This window comes from Syngnathus typhle, linkage group LG1, assembly GCF_033458585.1.
Source record: "Syngnathus typhle isolate RoL2023-S1 ecotype Sweden linkage group LG1, RoL_Styp_1.0, whole genome shotgun sequence".
Lineage (NCBI taxonomy): Eukaryota > Metazoa > Chordata > Actinopteri > Syngnathiformes > Syngnathidae > Syngnathus > Syngnathus typhle.
This window is the reverse complement of record NC_083738.1, coordinates 23,703,430-23,722,257: the sequence shown is the minus strand read 5'-3', so window position 1 is coordinate 23,722,257 and position 18,828 is coordinate 23,703,430. Positions and strand designations below refer to the sequence as shown.

Here is an 18,828-nt window from a genome sequence, read left to right as displayed (position 1 = left end):
CTTACATTGCTCCGAGAGTGCTTCGAATGCAACATGTAGATTTTGAATGTGCTGCGAAGATTTTGTGAGATGTTGAGTGCAGATTCTTTGGGTGGGATTTTTGATTTGACGGTTTTTATTGCACCAGAAAATAAATGTCCCCCTAATTCAAGTGCAAACTTACTCGATGCATGGGAAATAAAACAGAAGAACGCATGGTAGATTTATCATAATATGGCACATTAAATCAAACAGAATGTGCTGTCCTCACTCCGAAGCGTCTACTTCTCCACCAGCGAATAATCAGACTTGGTTGTCTTAAACGCTGATTTATTGACGAATGGTTTCAAACCATTGCTCTCTTAAGACCATCGTAAAACTGAAATACAAAATAAAGCAAACACCGCGTTAGACAATCGTTAGCTTGTAGCATGTTGGCTAACGTAACTTTGACATGCAAATAAAATTAACATACAATCGTTTACAAAAGTCTAACAGAAAAAAGATAAGTTTGCAAGACTTACGGACAACGTCAACTTCGTACATTCACAGTAGGTATAACTGATCCGTCCGTGAGTCTCGTGCTGAGTAAATCACTTACACTAAGCCTCCACAGGAGGGCGCTCTTAACTGTTAATCGAGAACGACGTTTCAACACGAAACAAAGAGGGCAGACACAGAACAAAAACACATCAGAAAATCAAATCAGAATTCGGTCGCGAACATGTCGGAGTCTATCCCAACTGTCATCGGGCAGTAGGCGAGTAGAGTTCAAGTATCTTGGGGTCTTGTTCACGAGCAAGGGCAGGATGGACCGCGAGATGGGTGATGCTACAAGCGGCCAAAATGGGCGCACCCTATGTCTCTCGGCTGGCCTGCGAACGCCTTGGGATCAATCTCCCGGGATGAGCTGGACAAAAGGGGAGGATGGGCGCCCGTCCTAAAGCTGCTGCCCCCACGAATCGACCCCAGATTTAAGTGATAGAAGATGGATGGGAAAATCAGAATGAGGTATGAACGGGAATTGTCTTTTAATTTTTTATTCTTTTTTTGTATATTTCACTACAGGGTATGCATGATAAATTAAACAGAATAATAACACATGGTCCATTAATCATAATAGTAATAATAGTGACAGAAAGAATGAAAAGAACGTATGGTAAATTAATCGGAATAATAATAATAACGCATGGTAAATAAAACAGAATAATATAACGCATGGTAAATCAAACCGAAGAATAATGCATGTGAACAACTTTGAATGCATGATCAATTAAACCGAATAATAAAAATGCATGGTCAATAAAACTTTAAATAATCAAATCAGAATATTTGTATTGAGACCAGCAATTTGCCGGACGCCATCACGGCAGGCTGCCAACTCCAGATGCAAGACGCACTTGGACTCATCGAGAGTTATTCCACACCCGGACGCCGTCACGGCAGGCTGCCACTCCAGATGCAAGACGCACTTTGATTGGATAACGCGCCGTGGGCATCTTACACACAAAGCTGTTGAGTCGCACGCAGGACATCTTTCTCCATTTGCCAGTCTGAAAGTCAAAATTGGGATGATTTCAAACAGTTGGGCAGGTGTTGACAAATAAGTCAAAAAGTCAAAGCTTTATTGTCAATTTCTTCACATGCCAAGACACACAAAGAGATCGAAATAACCGCACCCACCTGGCTCAACGTGGCCACGCAATTCTCCAACAGGCGGCCAGGATCTCCCATAGCCCAGTGGGTGAAGGTCACCTTCTGGCGGTCCGACCACATGAATCTGCCCTTGATGACCAGGTCGTTCAGTCCGGTCCACGTGTCGCCGGTGCCTGCAGAGGACACGGACAGCAACAGAGCTCTCATCCGCTTCCCAGATATCGAGTAGTTGTGACGGAAGACCGTCGGGCGTTGGCGCACGCACCAAAGTTCATGGCTTCTTGCAGCCAATCTTGCTCCGCCTCGGAGCGGACGGACACCAGTTCGGCACAGACGTTCCTGCAGGTGTGTTGAGCACCGTACCACGTCTTTTGATCATCCAAACGTTTGTAGCAGAAGCCCGCAAACTCCTCCCAGTCGGGTCCCAAGCATCTGGGCTCTGCACGCAAGATGCCGTCACATCAAGTGTGAAATGCTAACTATTCTGGACATTCTACTCACCGTTCTCAGCAAAGGCGTGAGAAACCATTTTGCCGCCGTATCTGCAGACAGTAAAGGGAGAATGAGCCGGGCCTCTATAAGCCGACTCGGCGGTGAGAGCTGACCACTCACTGAACTAAAGTGATCCCGTTCTCAGTGTAGATGAGGTCGGCGTTTTGTGGCGGCGCCTTCAGCAAAGTCACGGCTCCTCCGATCTCGTTCCGAATGATACCCGCGTGAATAGCGGCCGTGCAGATGTTTGAGTCCTGCACTCAGAAAACGTCTCAGACAAAGCCGCCGGAGGGTCGGTCGTTCAGTATTTACATACCTGGTTGTAGATCGATGTTCCGTAGACAATGTGGGGGGCTTTGCCGCAGCCCGGTGGGCAGAGGACCCTGCGGAAGACAACGTGGGAGTTGGGAGGGGAGGCTTCACCGCCAAGAAACTCATGTCGGGTCTGACTCACGTCTTTGAACTGGTGAACATGGTGAGGCTTTTGAAATTACTGGCACAGGTGATGTCTGTGGGTCAAAAGGGCAAATCAAAGCACATTTGAAGCTGGTTTTCTCACAGCCCTCAGAGCGGCCAAGTGTTTGACTCACGAGCGGTGTCGTCAACGGCGCACCCCAAGACATCAAAGCGAAGGCCGTCATTCAATCCGTAGTCGACTGGCAGGAGGCGGACATACTGGGTGAACACAGGCGTGGCTAGCAGACGAGTCCCCAAACCCAACTAGAAACAGAGCACGTGCATGTTTGCAATGACAACAGCCTGGGTTGCCTGACCGGCCGGCTGTTTACCTGCCCATCTGGGTGGGTATACCAAGACTTTCCGTCAATACTGATCTGCATCTCAAGTGCGGTGTACTGCTGCCTCACGCTTTTACGACAGGTCTGGGTCACGATGGCTGTCACCTTTTTCCTCTGACCGAGGTTCACCTGGATCCAGCCGGCTGAACGAGGAAGGCATTACATTGCTTGGGACACCAAAATACACGCAACTAAAGTCGGCTTTTTCAACTAACACTTTTCGCTCAGTAACCAGCACCCGCTGCCTCCGAGATGCGCTTTGTGAAGTTTGTCCTTGATCATAGAGGAAGAGGCTGAAAAGGCAGAGTCTCCAATGCTCCCGTCAGTTGTCAGACTGTCAAGACACACTGAAGAAAGACAAAGGCGTTAGTTACATGGAAGGGATGCTCAGTTGACACACATTCAATGATCTGGACACCAGTCCCTTGCCAAAGCTCTGTCTAGGCACAACAGTAAGTGTCGGGATGTGACGCCCACCTGTCTCTTCACAGCTGTAGACGATATACAAGTATTTGGAGGAGACACCAGGGCAGGAATGCGAATCCAAAAGCTGAATGGTGCAATCATGATCGTTGTCACACATTGTCTTGTAGAAAGAGAGGTCCACCGTGCACGTCCCTGCAAGTTACAGCACAGCGGCACCCGTTTGAGTAAGACACATGGAAGCTTCTTTGCTGGTTTTCTTCTTCTGATTTTGTTAAGGAATCAAGGTATTTTCAATTGATATCGATCATGTGTCAATCGCAGGGCATTTTGATTTAATTAAGTATCGTAAGGCGTGAGTTCCAACACTTGTGAAAACGCAGCGACAAAAATGCTAAAGCTCGCATTGCTTCAGTCTGACCAAAGCGGCTCCAGAACGCCAAGCCAAAGTCAAGGTCGCCACTCGTGGATCCTTTTGTCTTACCATCTGTTGCGTTGCTATTTGGACAGACATCGCTACGCCTCCGCCCGTAGAAGGCTGACTGGATCCGGATGACTCGTTCTTCGGGACATTCAAGGGTTTTCCAATCTCCTTGGCAGACAATCTTTTTCATGTAGCCTGTGAGAGCACAACCTTGTTCTCTCTCTCTCTCTCGCTTCTTTTCACCAAAAACATTCACGGCAACTTACCGTCCTGTAGCGGCAGGGCTTTTGACGGTTTTCCTACAAGCGGGAACCAGAACGGGGATGTCATGACACACGCGATGAGAGTCAGCGGAGCATCGCATCTTACCTTTTCCTCTTTTCTTGCACACGTAGCCAATTGCGTTGTCGCACGCGTCGACTTTCCAGTGGCCGCTGCCGGTGAGGAACGAAAGACATTCGCCCCCATCGGTGTCACCTGGAGGGAGAACATAGAGATCTAAGCGCCGGTCCATTTCTCCAAACTGCAGCCGACAAACATCCACGCCCGACCTGCACTAAAGTGGACGTAAGAGAAGGGGGATCCGTCAGCCCACTTGCCGCCGTCAAGCTCCATCGTTTCATTGGCGCCCAACCACAAAGCGGGACCGGTCTCCAGAGCCTTGAAGTAACCTAACAATATGGAGCACAATCGTCATTCAGAAATATACCTCAAGGGAGCCGAATGGCCAAAGACAGATGCCAGGCATAATAGACAAATGGCCAGCCTACCGTGTACAAAGTTCTGCTCGTGCGAGTCGGTGATGCTGAGCAGGTTCCCTTTCTGCCGCTGGCAGTCGTCTTGGGCCTCCTTCCAGGTCTTGGGCTTGCGGTTGATCAGGTAGCAGAAGTCGCTGGAGGGGTCGTCCAGCCACCAGCCGCATTTGTCAGTCCAGCCTGCGAGGGAGACGGAGGGCGTGGGCGGCGGTGCCGGACGCCCACCTGGCAGCTGTAGAGGCCCTCCGTGCTTGGCTGCAAGGAAGCAGGGGCAAATATGAGCATCGCGAGACAGTGTGCGAAATGAGTGTCTGGGACTTTTTGGACCTTTTTTGCAGAAGAATGGCCTGGTGGAATTCCGGATGACATTATGGAGCTTTCCATTAGATGCCAGTCGTTTACAGTCCATGGAAGGGGCGCTGTCCCACTCGCTGTAGTCCTGCATGCCGAGCCACAACGTTGTATGGTTGCAATCTATCCTTGTCACGTGACATTCTCGGCGCAACTCATTGACATGATTCATAGACTGCCATCAACTTACATAATATTGTCCGTTCACCCCCATCCTTTGTCCCACAAGAGGCATCATTGCTGATTGCTTGTGAGCTTGAGGAAAGGAAACAAAGAGTTTTTGAACCATCAGCGCCAAACCCGTTGAATGTGATCAGGGACCACCTCTGCTGTCGTCGGTACGCGTTGGTGCTCACCAGCCAGAAATTGGGCTTCGCCATCTGAGTGGGCGCTGGCCAGGTGACCTCCCCACTCACGGCAGAAATCTTCAGCTTCATCGCAGTTTCTTAGCATTTCCTCGTAACGATAGCAGTAATCGCCATACAGGAAGTAGCCATCGTCGCAGGAGGAAGCTGAAGCCGCAAACAACATTTTGTAGCAAACCATGAGGGGATGGTAAAAGTGCAAATAAGCGCACTGCAACTCACTTGCCACTAGAGCAGAACCGCCTTTGGGGAAACACCTCTCAATACCCGGGCAGACTGTAAACAAAGGCCCAGTTACGTTTTCCTCCTCTCAACGGCATCATTACGTCGGATGCGCAGGCTTACAGTTCGCCGGCCGTTTGCACATGTACGCCAACGAGGAAGCGCAGGAGCCAGATCTCCACTTGCCAGGCTGCCTCCAAGCCCCTTGGTTGACGTAGACGCAGAAGGCAACGTCGGTGCTGTCGAGACAAGTCGCGTGAGGCGAGAGACCCACGACCGACAATGGGCCGAAATGGAAGATTGGGCATGTTTTTCTTCTCTCGAGCGCCCTTAACAAGGAAAGCATGCAAAGTTGAGATTTCTTACCTCCCAGGTTGATTTGAGGCCCAGTTGGTGAGTGTCAGCATCTCGCCGTTAGACCAAGTGAGGTTTCCGTCCACAAAGTCACACCAGATGTCGTCGCAATTCTAGGGCGCAAGAACAAAAAACAATCAAGGCGGTCGCTCCAAGAGTTCACAGCCGCCAGTGCATGCGTCTCACCAGAGTGGAGAGTCCCAGCCAGAAGGGGGTCTTCTTGCCCATGTTGTCCTTCACAAAGTCTTCCTCGGCCGAGGAGGTGATGGAGACCAGGTCGCCGCCCTGCCAGACGCAGTCTCGACGGGCCCCCAGCCAACCGTTGGGGGCCTCCACCTTCTTGTAGCACTTGAAGTTGTACTCGAGCCATCCGGGATCACAGAGCTTGGCTGAGGGCACCATTTGGGGATCAGGCGGACAGATTTGGCATATGACAAGACTGTGTGACTTGAGCGCCCCGCTGCAACTTCTTTTTGCCAAGATCAATGGAGCAGGACATTTACTGGCCATTGCAAGTGTGTGTTGTTTTAGGCGTGACGCACAGTTCAAGGCAACTTACCTTGGAGAGGAAACGGCGAAGGTGCTGTCACTCCTGCAAGAGCAAAGACGGACGTCAACGCGTGATGACAGCCGGTGGAGCGTCACATCTTATTTACCTTTTTTCATTTTCTTGCACATGTAGCCTCGCATGCGGGAGCACCTGTCGGCCTTCCAGTCGCCGCTGCCGGTGAGGAAGGAAAGACAGGTTTCCTGAGAGCTGGCATCGGCGTCACCTGGAGGGAGACAAGATCTAAGCGCTCCTCCGTTCCTCCAAACGACAGACGTGCTTCCGGACCGACCTGCGCTCGAGTGGATGAAAGCGAACGGGGATCCGTCAGTCCATTTGGTGTCGTCTTCAGTGATAGCGGTGTTAGCACCCAACCACAGAGAGGGCGCGTTTGCCAGAGCCTTGATGTAACCTTTGGAGCCAAGGCAAACAACCAACGGTCAGAAACATCTTTCAGAGAGACACTTTACTCAGCGGCTCATTGAGCTTTGTGCTCGAGCCCATACTTTGCTTGAATGTGTTTTTGCTTTCCGAAAACGAGCGGTTGTGGCCCCCTAGTGGCCGCCAATATGTTGTGCTCAAGCCAGCACACATCAAAGGACATTAGATAGAGCTACGGCCAACGTCCGTCCGCTAAATTATTTCTACGGCAAACGTCCGCACGCTAAACTATCTAGCAGTTGCCGATTTGTAAAGTCTCCAATCAATCCCAATGCGGCACATTGCCCAACCGGGGAACGACAGAATTTATTCATTCATTCATGAGTGGACACAAAGGAACGGCCAGCCTACCGTGTACAAAGTTCTGCTCGTTAAAGTCGGTGATGCTGCTCAGGTCCCCTTCCAGGCGATGGCAGTTGTCTTGGGCCTCCTTCCAGGTCTTGGGCTGGCGGACGATCAGGTAGCAGAAGTCGTCGGTGGGGTTGTCCAGCCACCAGCCGCATTGGTCAGTCCAGTCTGTGAGCAGACAGACGACGGCGCTTGAGAGCAGAGCAGAGCGCGCAGGCGACAGCAAACGGCGTGCCGGCGGCAATGCCGGACGCTCGCCCACCTACCCGGTTGGCCAACCAATGGCGGCAGCTGTCGAGGTCCTCCGCGCTTGGCTGCAGGAAAGTGCAGGGGAGAGTCAAATATGAGCAAGGGCGTGGCGTGACAAAAAGGAGCGCTCGGAACGTTTGCACCTGTTTTGCAGACAAATGGCCGTGTTACTGTGCAGAGGCAGGAACTGAGCTCCCCAAGAGCAGTTGGGAACGCGCAGTCTCCCACGGTGTTATTTTCCCACTCTTGGTAGTCCTGCGAACAACATGAGTGTGTTGGAACCCCCCCTTTTTGGTAGGGTAGAAAACTTTGTTTTGAGTTTTTTGAGTGCTGACGACAAATCATTAACTGCTCGCCAAAACTCTTCCCTTGTTTTGTGCAAATGTCTTTGCTTGGCCAAGAATCTGTTAATACACAACCTTGTAAGACATGGACCCCTATGTGTGTAAGTCTTACCTTAAAAACCTTTCCGACAGTTCCGGCAGCAACTTCCGGCCGAACTCTGACGAAAGCGGAAGTTGCTGCCGAAACTGTCGGAAAGGTTTTTAAGAGAAGACAAATTTCGACTTTCCCAGCTCAGCTTACTTTTTCAAAGGCCTTAAGCATTTCACTTACAAATTCTGTTCCGTCACTCCACTCGTCCTTCTTGAGTCCCACAAAAGATGAATGTTGGGTGTACGAGTGACCTTGAGGAAAGGCGGACAAGAGCTTCAGGGCAAGAAGCGTTTCAGCCAAATGATGCCTGTTGTCATGTTTTGTGGGGATGCATATCATTAGAATGTAAGCAACGACAATACCAAGATTCATTTTCGATGCTGATGTTTATCGATAGCGTTCTCTATACTTTATACCACGTGTCAAATCAAACTCAAGGCCCGGGGGCCAGATACTTTTTTTTTTTTTAAGTTTTTACTTGTCTGATTCTAAAACGAGTTATTTGTCAGTTTGTTTTGTAGCTTTTACTGTCTTGTTTACTGTTTTTTACTTTTACTGTATATAATATGAGGTGCTCATCCATGTATTTGGGTTGACAGTCGTAATGGCCCTCCGAAAGAAGCTATGACTACAATGTGGCCCGTGAAAAAAATGGGTTTGACACCCCTGCTTTATACTGTATGTAATTTGAAGATGCGATAGAGATCAAATATTCATTCTTCATTTTTTACAGCTATTGTATTTTACTGTAGGGGGCATAACAAAAAAACTGTGCTCAGTGCCAAATTCAAATGAATGGTCTATGTACACGTCGTGCAACAAGTCATCTTTATCTTTTAGCGAGATGGAATGGGGATTCTTGTGGTGGCCGTACAGAAAAACAATAAAGGCCAGATATATTAGCGCAGTTCACAACGACAAACATAGCAAGGCTTAACGATAGACTATAGCATGGTTAATCAAAAGCGCTGCAAGGATTTGTTTAAGATGCGGTGTTTGTGTTACCGTTAGCCGCTCCGCGACAAACATAGCAAGCCTACTTACCTCGACTAAAGCATGGTTAATTAAAAGCGCTGCGAGAATTCGGTGAAGATGCGGAGTTTGTGTTAGCATTAGGCGCTCCACGCAAAGCGCCAAACACTGGGCGGTCTTTTAGCTTTATCCCAGGAGCGAGAGCACTGTAAGCTAATGCTTCATAGGGTTGCGCGTGTTTCTCCTACCCCCCCTTGGTAGAGACTACTTTTTTATGAAGTTTTTTATTATTCAGCTATTTACTTATTATTTGATCAAAGTTAAACGTTTGTGGTATTGTTCGTAAAGAATCTTTGCGGTAGCAACCCAGTTTGGTACGGGTGGCAAAAGGTACCGGTCCACGGTATGCATCCCTACTAACGACTGCTGCGGTTCGTCTTGGTGCTCACCATACACAAATTGGGCCTCTTCCTTGGAGTGGATGCTGGCCAGGTGGCCTCTCCGAGACCAACAGAATTTCTCGGCTTCCTCCCAACTTTTGGCCGTATCCTCGTAATGATAGCAGTAATCGTTATACAGGAAGTCACCACCGTTGCAGTCGGAAGCTGAGGCCACAAAGAAAACATTTAGTAGGAAACAAGCTGGTGACTGTGGATAAAGACGCGACTCACTCTTCACTGCTTTGAAGGCAGAACTGTCTTTGCGGGCACACGTCCGCCCAGCCGGGCATTCTGGGGAGAGGCAAAAGACTTTTACAATTGCGCTTTTCTCCTTCCAAGGGCAACACGGACGTGCAGTGCAGGCTTACCCTGCGGCCGCTCGCAAACGTACGCCAGCGAGGAAGCGCAGGAACCAGACATCCACTTGCCAGACTGATAATAAGTGCCTTGTTTGACGTAGGCACAGGACGCAACGTCGGTGCTGTCGGGAGAAGTCGTGTAAGGCGAGACATATAACCAAACTGGAAGATTGGGCATGTTTGTTTCTCTCGAGTGGCATCAACGTGTGCCCACGACTGCATGTTGTGACTTCATTCTTACCTCCCAGGTTGAGCTGAGGCCCAGTTGGCGTATGTCGTCGTCTCGCCGTCGGACCAAGTCAGGTTTCCGTCTTCAAAGCGACACCAGATGTCATCGCATTTCTGAGAAGGAAAAAGCTCACAATCAAGCTCGTCGACGGAGTAGCGCTGCAGAGCCCACGGCCGATTGTGCTCGCGTCTCACCAGATTGGAGAGTCCCAGCCAGAAGTGGGCCATCATGGTCTTCTTCACAAAGTCTTCCTCGGCCGAGGAAGAGATGGAGAGCAGGTCCCCGCCCTCCCAGACGCAGTGGTGACGGGCTCCCAGCCAACCGTTGGGGGCCTCCACCTTCTTGTAGCAGCTGGTGCCGTACTCGAGCCATCCAAAACCACAGATGTTAGCTGAGGGCACAATTTGGGGATCAGGCGGACAGATCAGAGCACACTGATTGGCTGGGAATAATAGTTATCTACTCAATCAGCTTCAAGGAATGTTTCGCGGAACATTTTGCGCAATGGAACGGCGGCTCAAAAACGAAACTAAAGTGATCATTGTCGCCGTGCGTTTGTTCTCATTCCAAGCTGTACCTATAGCCAGATAAAACAAAACGGGAGCCGGCTAGGAGGACTTTGAGCGAGGAACTTGGCACCAGCGGTATGTTGACTTTTTTCAGCTATTGGGAGCATTTCTTTGTCTGGCATCTTCTCAACACAGAGTTTACAGCAACTTACCGTCGTCGTCAGGAGCCGCCAAAGCATCTGTCATTCCTGCAAGAGAAAACGCAAAGACGGACGTCAACGCGCGATGACGGTCAGTGGAGCGTCACATCCTACTTACCTTTTGCTCTTTTCTTGCACATGTAGCCACTCTTGTGGTCGCACGCGTCGGCTTTCCAGTCGCCGCTGCCGGCGAGGAAGGTAAGACATTTCTCCTCGTTGCCGTCATCTGGAGGGAGACGAGATCTAAGCGTTCCTGCCAACTGCAGCCGACATACATGCTTTCAGACTGACCTTCAAAGTCTTTGATTTTCTTGAACAGTGAGCCGTCAGTCCACTTGGCGTCGTCGTCGTCGAATGGGCTTTTGACGCCCAACCACAGAGAGGCATCATCGTCATCCTCCAGCGCCACAGCCTTGATGTAACCTTTGGATCAAAGTAGAACGTCTTTCCGGACCACACTTGCAATACAACGCGATGGGTGTGGCGCATTTCACGACAGCTGCAGCCGTTGTGAAATGCGCTACGCATTGGATAACAATACTGCAACAAAGACGGTGAAAATGATTCCACACAAAAAAAGCAGCCGAGCAACTCTTGCCATCCACACGACGTGGGCCTGCCTTCTTTTTGCGCCAATGGTGGGCACGCAGCTTTTGATGACGGCGTCTGTAGTGTTGCCGTTTTACCCATACAACTTACAAGAGTAGCAGTAAGAATCTTTTCATCTCAGGTTCACTCTAACCTCCTCATCATCCATTTTCTTCTCATTATATTCCTACGAATTGGAAAACAACGAACGGCCAGCCTACCGTGTACAAAGATCAGCTCGTGTGAGTCGGTGATGCTGAGCAGGTTCCCTTCCAGGTGATGGCAGTGGTCTTGTGCCTCCTGCCAGGTCTTGGTGGGCTGGCGGATCATCAGGTAGCAGAAGTCGTTGGAGGGGCCGTCCGTCCACCAGCCGCATTGGACAGTCCAGCCTGCGAGGGAGACGGACGGACGGCGCATGAGCGCACAGCGGCGTGTCGACGGCCAGTGCCGGACACCCGGCCACCTACCCGGTTGGCCAACCAATGGTGACAGCTGTCGAGGTCTTCCGCTTTTGGCTGCAGGGAAGGGCAAAGTGGGGGGGGGGGGGGGGGGGCAAATATGAGCAAACGTGTGCCGCGACAGAGTCCAAAGGGAGCGCTCGGAACGTTTGCACCTATTTTGCAGACAAATGGCCGCTTTACTGCGCAGTTGCAGGAACTGAGCTCCCCAAGAGCAGTTGGGAACATGCAGTCTCCCATGGTGTCATTTTGCCCCTTGGAGTAGTCCTGCGGACAACATGAGCGTGTTGGGACTCTGACGTGCAGGTTTATTGTTCAAACAAAACACGGCAAACAACTCTAAAAGTAAAAATATTATAACAACGTAAACAAATAGCCCCAAGGCATTGACGCGGTCTAAACCTCCTGTCAATGTTCAAATTCACCCCAGGTTTTATAGAGTCCCTCTAGTGGCTTGGAGGGCAAATGACAACCCAAAAGTAACACTAAAGGACAAAAATGGATCATACAGATACCATTGCGGACCAAGCCCTTCCCCCTGGCTAAGCCTCGTCGGTTCACAACAAAGCGTCCGATCAAATTGTTTTGCTTGCTGTGACGAATCCCCAGCGCACAACGGCGCCACCATCTTCGTTCAAAATAGTTTGCGCAGCGTGTCATCCATCAGGCTGCTCTGCTCTCGCATTCCCCTCTTGAAACCGACATTTCTTTGTCACTTTGATGCACAACGCTATTGCAAAATAACTTTCTCAAATGCCTTCAGCATTTCACTTACAAATTCTGTTCCGTCACTCCACTTGTTCTTCTTGAGTCCCAAAAAAGACGAATACGGGCTTTGTCCGTGACCTTGAGCAAAGGCGAACAAGAGCATCAGTCCGAGAAGAGCCTCAGCCAAGTCAAGCTTTGTGGGACTGGACGACAGGTGGGCTTCGGCTCTGTGCTCACCATACACAAATCGGGCCTCTTCCTCGGAGTGGACGCTTGCCAGGTGGCCTCTCCGAGACCAGCAGAACTTCTCGGCTTCCTCCCAGCTTTTAGGCGTTTTCTCGTAATGATAGCAGTAATCGTCATACAGGAAGTCGCCACCGTTGCAGTCGGAAGCTGAGGCCACAAAGAAAACATTTTTAGTAGGAAACACGGCAAGCTCATATAGATGTGCTGCAACTCACTCGCCACTACAGCAGAACTGTCTTTGCGGGCACACGTCCGCCCAGCCGGGCATTCTGGGGAGAGGAAAAAGACTTTTACAATTGCGCTTTTCTCCTTCCAAGGGCAACACGGACGTGCAGTGCAGGCTTACCCTGCGGCCGCTCGCAAACGTACGCCAGCGAGGAAGCGCAGGAACCAGACATCCACTTCCCAGACTGATAATAAGTGCCTTGTTTGACGTAGGCACAGGACGCAACGTCGGTGCTGTCGGGAGAAGTCGTGTAAGGCGAGACACGTAACCAAACTGGAAGATTGGGCATGCGTGTTTCTCTCGAGTGGCATCAAAGTGTGTCCACGACTGCATGTTGTGACTTCATTCTTACCTCCCAGGTTGAGCTGAGGCCCAGTTGGCGTATGTCGTCGTCTCGCCGCCGGACCAAGTCAGGTTTCCGTCTTCAAAGCGACACCAGATGTCATCGCATTTCTGAGAAGGAAAAAGCCCACAATCAAGCTCGTCGACGGAGTAGCGCTGCAGAGCCCACGGCCGATTGTGCTCGCGTCTCACCAGATTGGAGAGTCCCAGCCAGAAGTGGGCCATCATCGTCTTCTTCACAAAGTCTTCCTCGGCCGAGGAAGAGATGGAGAGCAGGTCCCCGCCCTCCGAGACGCAGTGATGACGGGCCCCCAGCCAACCGTTGGGGGCCTCCACCTTCTTGTAGCAGCTGGCATCGTACTCGAGCCATCCGAAACCACAGCGCTTGGCTGAGGACACAATTTGGGGATCGAGCCGGCGGACAGATCAGAGCACACTGACGACTGGGAATAGTTTTCCAGTGAGAGATGAGATCTGCTCAATTGCTATGTTCATTACCGTTACTGTTACCAACAGTGCCAAAGTCACTTTTGCTGCTTGGGCCGTGACGACGCGCAACGCAAAAAAAAAAAAGATTCTGCGGAGAGGTCCCTAACTTTCGTTAGGCCCATGTGAAATATACATTGTGAGACACAGTAGAGCATTTTTCTGTCTAGCGTCTTTTACACGCAGAGTTTATGGCGACTTACCGTCGTCAGAAGACGGCTTGGGTTCTGGCACTCCTGGAAGAGTTTGAAAAGCAAAGAAGCAAAGACAGACGGATGGATGGATGGACGGATGGATAATGTCAACGAGTGATGACGGCCAGTGGAGTGTCACATCTTACCTTCTCCTCTTTTCTTGCACACGTAGCCATTCTTCTTGTCGCACGCGTCGGCTTTCCAGTGGCCGCTGACGGTGAGGAAGGAAAGACATTTCCCCTTGTCGGCGCCACCTGGAGGGAGAAGATAAGAGCGCTGGCCGATTTCTCCCAACTGCAACCGACAGACATCAGACATGCTTTCAGACCGACCTGCAATCAAGTGGACGTAAGCTATCAGTGATCCATCAGTCCACTTGGCAGCTCCGTCCAGTGGGGTTTTGGCGCCCAACCATAAAGCGTCCACCGCCAGAGTCTTGATGAAACCTTTGGATCCGAGGAGACCATGGAACAAGACAAACGATTCACTCAAGCGTCAATTCAATTCGGTTATCACTTACAGTTGCCCATTGTGATTTGGTTCCATTCCGACAATCTTTTTGGGACAAAAGGATTGACACATTTTACAACCAAAAGACATTTTTATTTCAACATCAGAATTTTGTCCTCGTTACTCGATAACGGGTTCAAGCCGTTTAGTCCTTGAATTGATGTGTGCTTTCAGTGGACCGGTAACGCAATTTTTAGCACGGCGCAGGACCCAGTTTGCTGCTCGTAAGGAAGGTCGTGGTAACAACAAAATAGGCTGGTGGCACTTTAAGGCCAGGAACTAACCAAGCCATTTCCAAAAACCCTTTCAACGTCGGTTAGAACTGCAGAGAGACGGCAAATCCAAAAAAGTCCAGAGAGAAGAAGGTATAACAATTGATGGAGGAGCAGGCAGACCGAGTGTGGCGCCTAGACAACGTATATAAACATCATCCACTTTCAAAGAAAGGGGGGGGGGGGGGGGTGGGTAGAGTTAAGAGTAAATAGCAGTGATTTTTTTGGGGGGAAGAAAATAAAGAATGGCCAGCCTACTGTGTACAAAGATCTGCTCGTGAAAGTCGGTGATGCTGAGCAGGTTCCCTCCGAAGCGCCGGCAGTCATTTTGCGCCTCCTGCCAGGTCTCGGTGGGCTGCCGGTTGATCAGGTAGCAGAAGTCGTTGAAGGGGTCATCCAGCCACCAGCCGCATTTGTCAGTCCAGCCTGCGAGCCAGACGGACAGCGCATGAGAGCACAGTGGCGTGTCGACGGCAGCGGCGGACGCCCGCCCACTTACGCGGTTGGCCAACCAATGGCAGCTGTCGGAGCCCTCCATGCTTGGCTGCAGGGAAGTGGGGGGGGGGGGGGGGGATATGAGAGCGCAGTGCAAGATGGGACAAGGGTTAAGAGTGAGTGTGCGTGTGTGAGTTTGGGACCTTTTCGGCACATAACTGGGACGTCACTCTTTTCCCCAAGTATGTAGATTAACTTCTCTGTATAATGCAACCCTCCAAAACCATCACCATATCTATATCTGTCTTCTATCCGCAACGTGTAGTCCTGCGGATGACATTTTGGACAGGACTTTAGCTTGCTGCATTTGATCTGGTCAGCTTCCCACCACCATCACTCACATGACGGTGTCGCCCTTGTACCTTCTCACATTAAAGATTCACTTTGTCAGTTTCATTTTATTGGTGGCCAAACACTCTATGTACATTCAAAAGACGTACATTGTGCCCTCCCTGGCACTTTCAAAAACGGTCTCCAAGATGAGAAGTCAGAAGGCCATTACTTTTACCTGCAAGTCGTGTAAAGTACGAACGTCCTGGATCTTATGGTGCCAGGGACCTGCCAACTCAGCTCGTGCAAAACGACTTTTTCAAGGGCATTTCACTCACCAAAGGTGTTCCGTCATTCCACTCGTCGTTGCTGTTCTTCCTCTTGAGTCCCACCCAAACCCAAGTGGAAGATAAGTGATCTTGAGGAAAGGAGAATAAGAGCTTCAGTCAAAGAAGAGCTTCAGCCAAATGATGCTTGTGGTCAAACTTTGTGGGACTGGACGACAAGTGCGCTTCCCCTTGAGGCTCACCCGACATGAATTGGAACTCTCCATCAGAGTGGACGCTGGCCAGGTGGCTTCCCCGAGCGAGACAGTACCTCTCGGCCGCCAACGGATATTCAGATATACCCGGTGGTGAAAAATAATAGCAAAAATCGCCATACTGCATGTATCCATCGTCACAGTCGGAAGCTGAGGCCACAAAAAAAAAAAACATTTTGTAGGAAACCATGATGATAAAGGCGGTGAAAAGCGTGCTACAACTCACTTGCCACTACAGCAAAACTGTCTTTGGGGGCACACGTCCGCCCAGCCGGGCATTCTGCAAAAAAAAAAAAAAAAAACGTTTGCAATTGCAACGGCAGCATGATGACGGACGTGCACGCTTACTCAGTGGCCGTTTGCACATGTATGGCAACGAGGAAGCGCAGGAGCCAGACATCCACTTGCCAGATTGACTATAAGTCCTTTGTTTGACGTAGGCACAGGACGCAACGTCGGTGCTGTCGGGAGAAGTCGTGTAAGGCGAGACACATAACCAAAAATGAGCCAAACTGGACAATTGGGCATGTTTGTTTCTCTCGTGTGGCCTCAACGTGTGCCCACCTGACAAGGAAAGCATGCCAAGTTGTGACTTCATTCTTACCTCCCAGGTTGAGCCGAGGCCCAGTTGGCGTATGTCGTTGTCGTCTTGCCATCGGACCAATTCAGATTCTGGTTTTCGTCTTTAAAGTTACACAAGACTACGTCGCATTTCTGAGGGGGGAAAAAAAACATCAAGTTTGTCGATCGAGCAGCGCAACAGAGCCCACGGCCGATTGTGCTCGCGTCTCACCAGATTGGAGAGTCCCAACCAGAAGTGGGTCTTCATCGTCTTCTTCACAAAGTCTTCCTCGGCCGAGGAAGAGATGGAGAGCAGGTCCCCGCCCTCCCAGACGCAGTGGTGACGGGCCCCCAGCCAACCGTTGGGGTCCTCCACCTTCTTGTAGCAGCTGGCCTCGTGCTCGAGCCATCCGAAACCACAGATGTTAGCTGAGGGCAAAATTTGGGGATCAGGCGGGACAGATCAGAGCACACTGATGGAATACAGTAATCCCTCGTTTCTCGACCACCCGCGATAGGTGAAATCCGCAAAGTAGTGTTAACATACATTTTTTGTGTATCAATAAATGTATATTAAAGTGCATATAAGTGCATATGTTATCATTCAAACATGAACAGTTTCAAACATGTAAATACTACATTTTCATTTGGTATTTAAAAAAAAAAAAAAAAAATCCGCCATGTACTGAACGAACCCCAATGTAGCGAGCGATTACTGTACACGCGTTGCTCTTTATGTTGTTCCACACGTGGGCGTTAGGTGGTTTCATTGGGCCTAAAAATGGCATGTTGATGCTGGAAAAAAGCCTGTACCCATGTATAATACGCACCCAAATTCACTTCAATGGACACGTCATCCAATGATGAGAGCAGCATGAGCATTTCTATGTTTTAACATCACTTCAATTGACACGTCATCAAATGTAAAAAATAGCAGCATGAGCGTTTTTATGTTGCTCGATCATGATGAGAATAAAAAGTCCAAGTTACCACATGGTCTTACAATGCCGATAACGGGATAACTTGTTTTGATTTTGTTTATTTCGGCAAATGCAACACGCTTATTACAACTTTACATCCTGCAAAGTGGGCTCGTTATTAACTTGGGAGACTGGATGCTCTCGTCCAAGAAACTGTCGACATCTGCTGGCGATTTCGCCTTATTACACTCATTCACAAGGTGGATCGTTTGAACTGCATTAGACATCTCTACCCAATGTATTGAAAATAATAATAATAATAATAATGATAATAATATGGCGAATATATGATAAGGTCGGCGTTCAATTGGCTCAACGGTAGTAACTGATCATTTCAAAGTAAAGTTGGTCCCATGCTCTCGTGACAGAACAGTAATCTACAAAGCCGAGCTTGACATGAAAATGATCCAAAAGGACACATCAGCTGCCAAATGATTCTTGAAATAACGACACGGGGCTTCTTAACAATCCAATGATGGTTCAATGATACATGATAAAGTAAAACAATATGCCTGGCTGCACTCGACGCGCAGTTCAAAGCCATCCAAATTGCAATCAAGTGATGAAAGTTTCTGACCTGTAGCGCACGTCCAGTGGATACCGATCATGATGACAAAGCGGGTAAGTCGGTTCCACATGTTTAGTGGCGAAGAGACCGTCCGCAAACTCACGAAGTCACTGAAAGTAGAAGAGACCGTCCGCAAACTCACAGTCACCGAAAGTAGGCGAATGAAGTCGAAACGGCCAAAGGATGAAGAAAGCTCAAACGACTTGTTTGATTGACTACCCCCAAGACAGGCCGCGCCCACGCGCTATGTGACCGTCACACACGTCACAAAGCCTGCAAGCGCACGGACGCTTTCATTTCTTTGACATTTGTAAACGGTCTTTATTTCTACACTTGAACACCAGCGAATCGTCAAATTCCTTGTTTGGCACGCTCAAACATGGCGAATAAAAAACTCTTGAATTGTAATAATCAAGTACACTCACCTTTCTTGACTAAGGCGTTGGCCCTTCAGGGAATGCTAGTAAAGCATCAAGTTGGTTGGCTTTCGACAAGACATAACAGCAGTTTTACAAATCTGCCATGAATTAAAAATATATTCCAGGCTGTTAGGATCCTGAAACCCCCCCCTTCTGCGTAGGGTCCTGTACTTTTGCGCTATATTCTGACTGTCTGTATGTACACTTGCTTCATTTTTGCTCCTCATATTTATTGTTATTTGTTTATTTATTATTTATTCATCACTCTTATTTATTGATTGTTTGTGCTTTCTTGTTTTTATTTTTTTTGTGTTGTTTACTTATATGTATATTGTGTACTATGTCTTGTTACCGTGGGACGTCATTCCGATTTCTTTGTGTGTCTTGGCATGTGAAAAAATTGACAATAAAGCCGAC

At 49.4% G+C, this 18,828-nt stretch overlaps 1 protein-coding gene and 1 long non-coding RNA gene across 2 annotated transcripts; one reads left to right on the top strand and one right to left on the bottom strand.

Moving 5' to 3' along the window:
- Nucleotides 1-1,003: 1,003 nt before the first annotated feature.
- On the bottom strand, nucleotides 1,004-18,674 carry LOC133163526 (lymphocyte antigen 75-like). Its single transcript, XM_061293516.1, has 60 exons — nucleotides 18,002-18,674; nucleotides 16,677-16,873; nucleotides 16,488-16,597; nucleotides 16,232-16,344; nucleotides 16,110-16,163; nucleotides 15,872-16,033; nucleotides 15,681-15,760; nucleotides 15,216-15,339; nucleotides 15,077-15,121; nucleotides 14,836-15,003; nucleotides 14,128-14,241; nucleotides 13,942-14,049; nucleotides 13,805-13,837; nucleotides 13,308-13,504; nucleotides 13,126-13,226; nucleotides 12,894-13,006; nucleotides 12,763-12,816; nucleotides 12,539-12,694; nucleotides 12,369-12,439; nucleotides 11,749-11,860; nucleotides 11,603-11,650; nucleotides 11,357-11,524; nucleotides 10,839-10,970; nucleotides 10,666-10,773; nucleotides 10,560-10,595; nucleotides 10,033-10,229; nucleotides 9,851-9,951; nucleotides 9,619-9,731; nucleotides 9,482-9,541; nucleotides 9,260-9,415; nucleotides 8,019-8,089; nucleotides 7,547-7,658; nucleotides 7,421-7,468; nucleotides 7,158-7,322; nucleotides 6,658-6,777; nucleotides 6,475-6,591; nucleotides 6,378-6,410; nucleotides 6,005-6,207; nucleotides 5,831-5,931; nucleotides 5,588-5,703; nucleotides 5,465-5,518; nucleotides 5,234-5,389; nucleotides 5,068-5,132; nucleotides 4,854-4,965; nucleotides 4,542-4,781; nucleotides 4,323-4,442; nucleotides 4,141-4,248; nucleotides 4,038-4,070; nucleotides 3,832-3,966; nucleotides 3,402-3,542; nucleotides 3,140-3,271; nucleotides 2,916-3,067; nucleotides 2,718-2,847; nucleotides 2,582-2,636; nucleotides 2,444-2,510; nucleotides 2,248-2,381; nucleotides 2,137-2,177; nucleotides 1,901-2,074; nucleotides 1,663-1,808; nucleotides 1,004-1,532 (listed from the first exon to the last, which is right to left on the bottom strand). Exons 1-60 carry the CDS (start codon nucleotides 18,060-18,062, stop codon nucleotides 1,386-1,388), a joined length of 6,720 nt encoding a protein of 2,239 aa, XP_061149500.1. The 5' UTR covers nucleotides 18,063-18,674; the 3' UTR covers nucleotides 1,004-1,385.
- On the top strand, nucleotides 10,161-13,753 carry LOC133165257 (uncharacterized). Its single transcript, XR_009717549.1, has 4 exons — nucleotides 10,161-10,482; nucleotides 10,572-11,620; nucleotides 12,865-13,023; nucleotides 13,133-13,753. It is a non-coding gene; the product is annotated as an uncharacterized LOC133165257 (long non-coding RNA).
- Nucleotides 18,675-18,828: the final 154 nt, after the last annotated feature.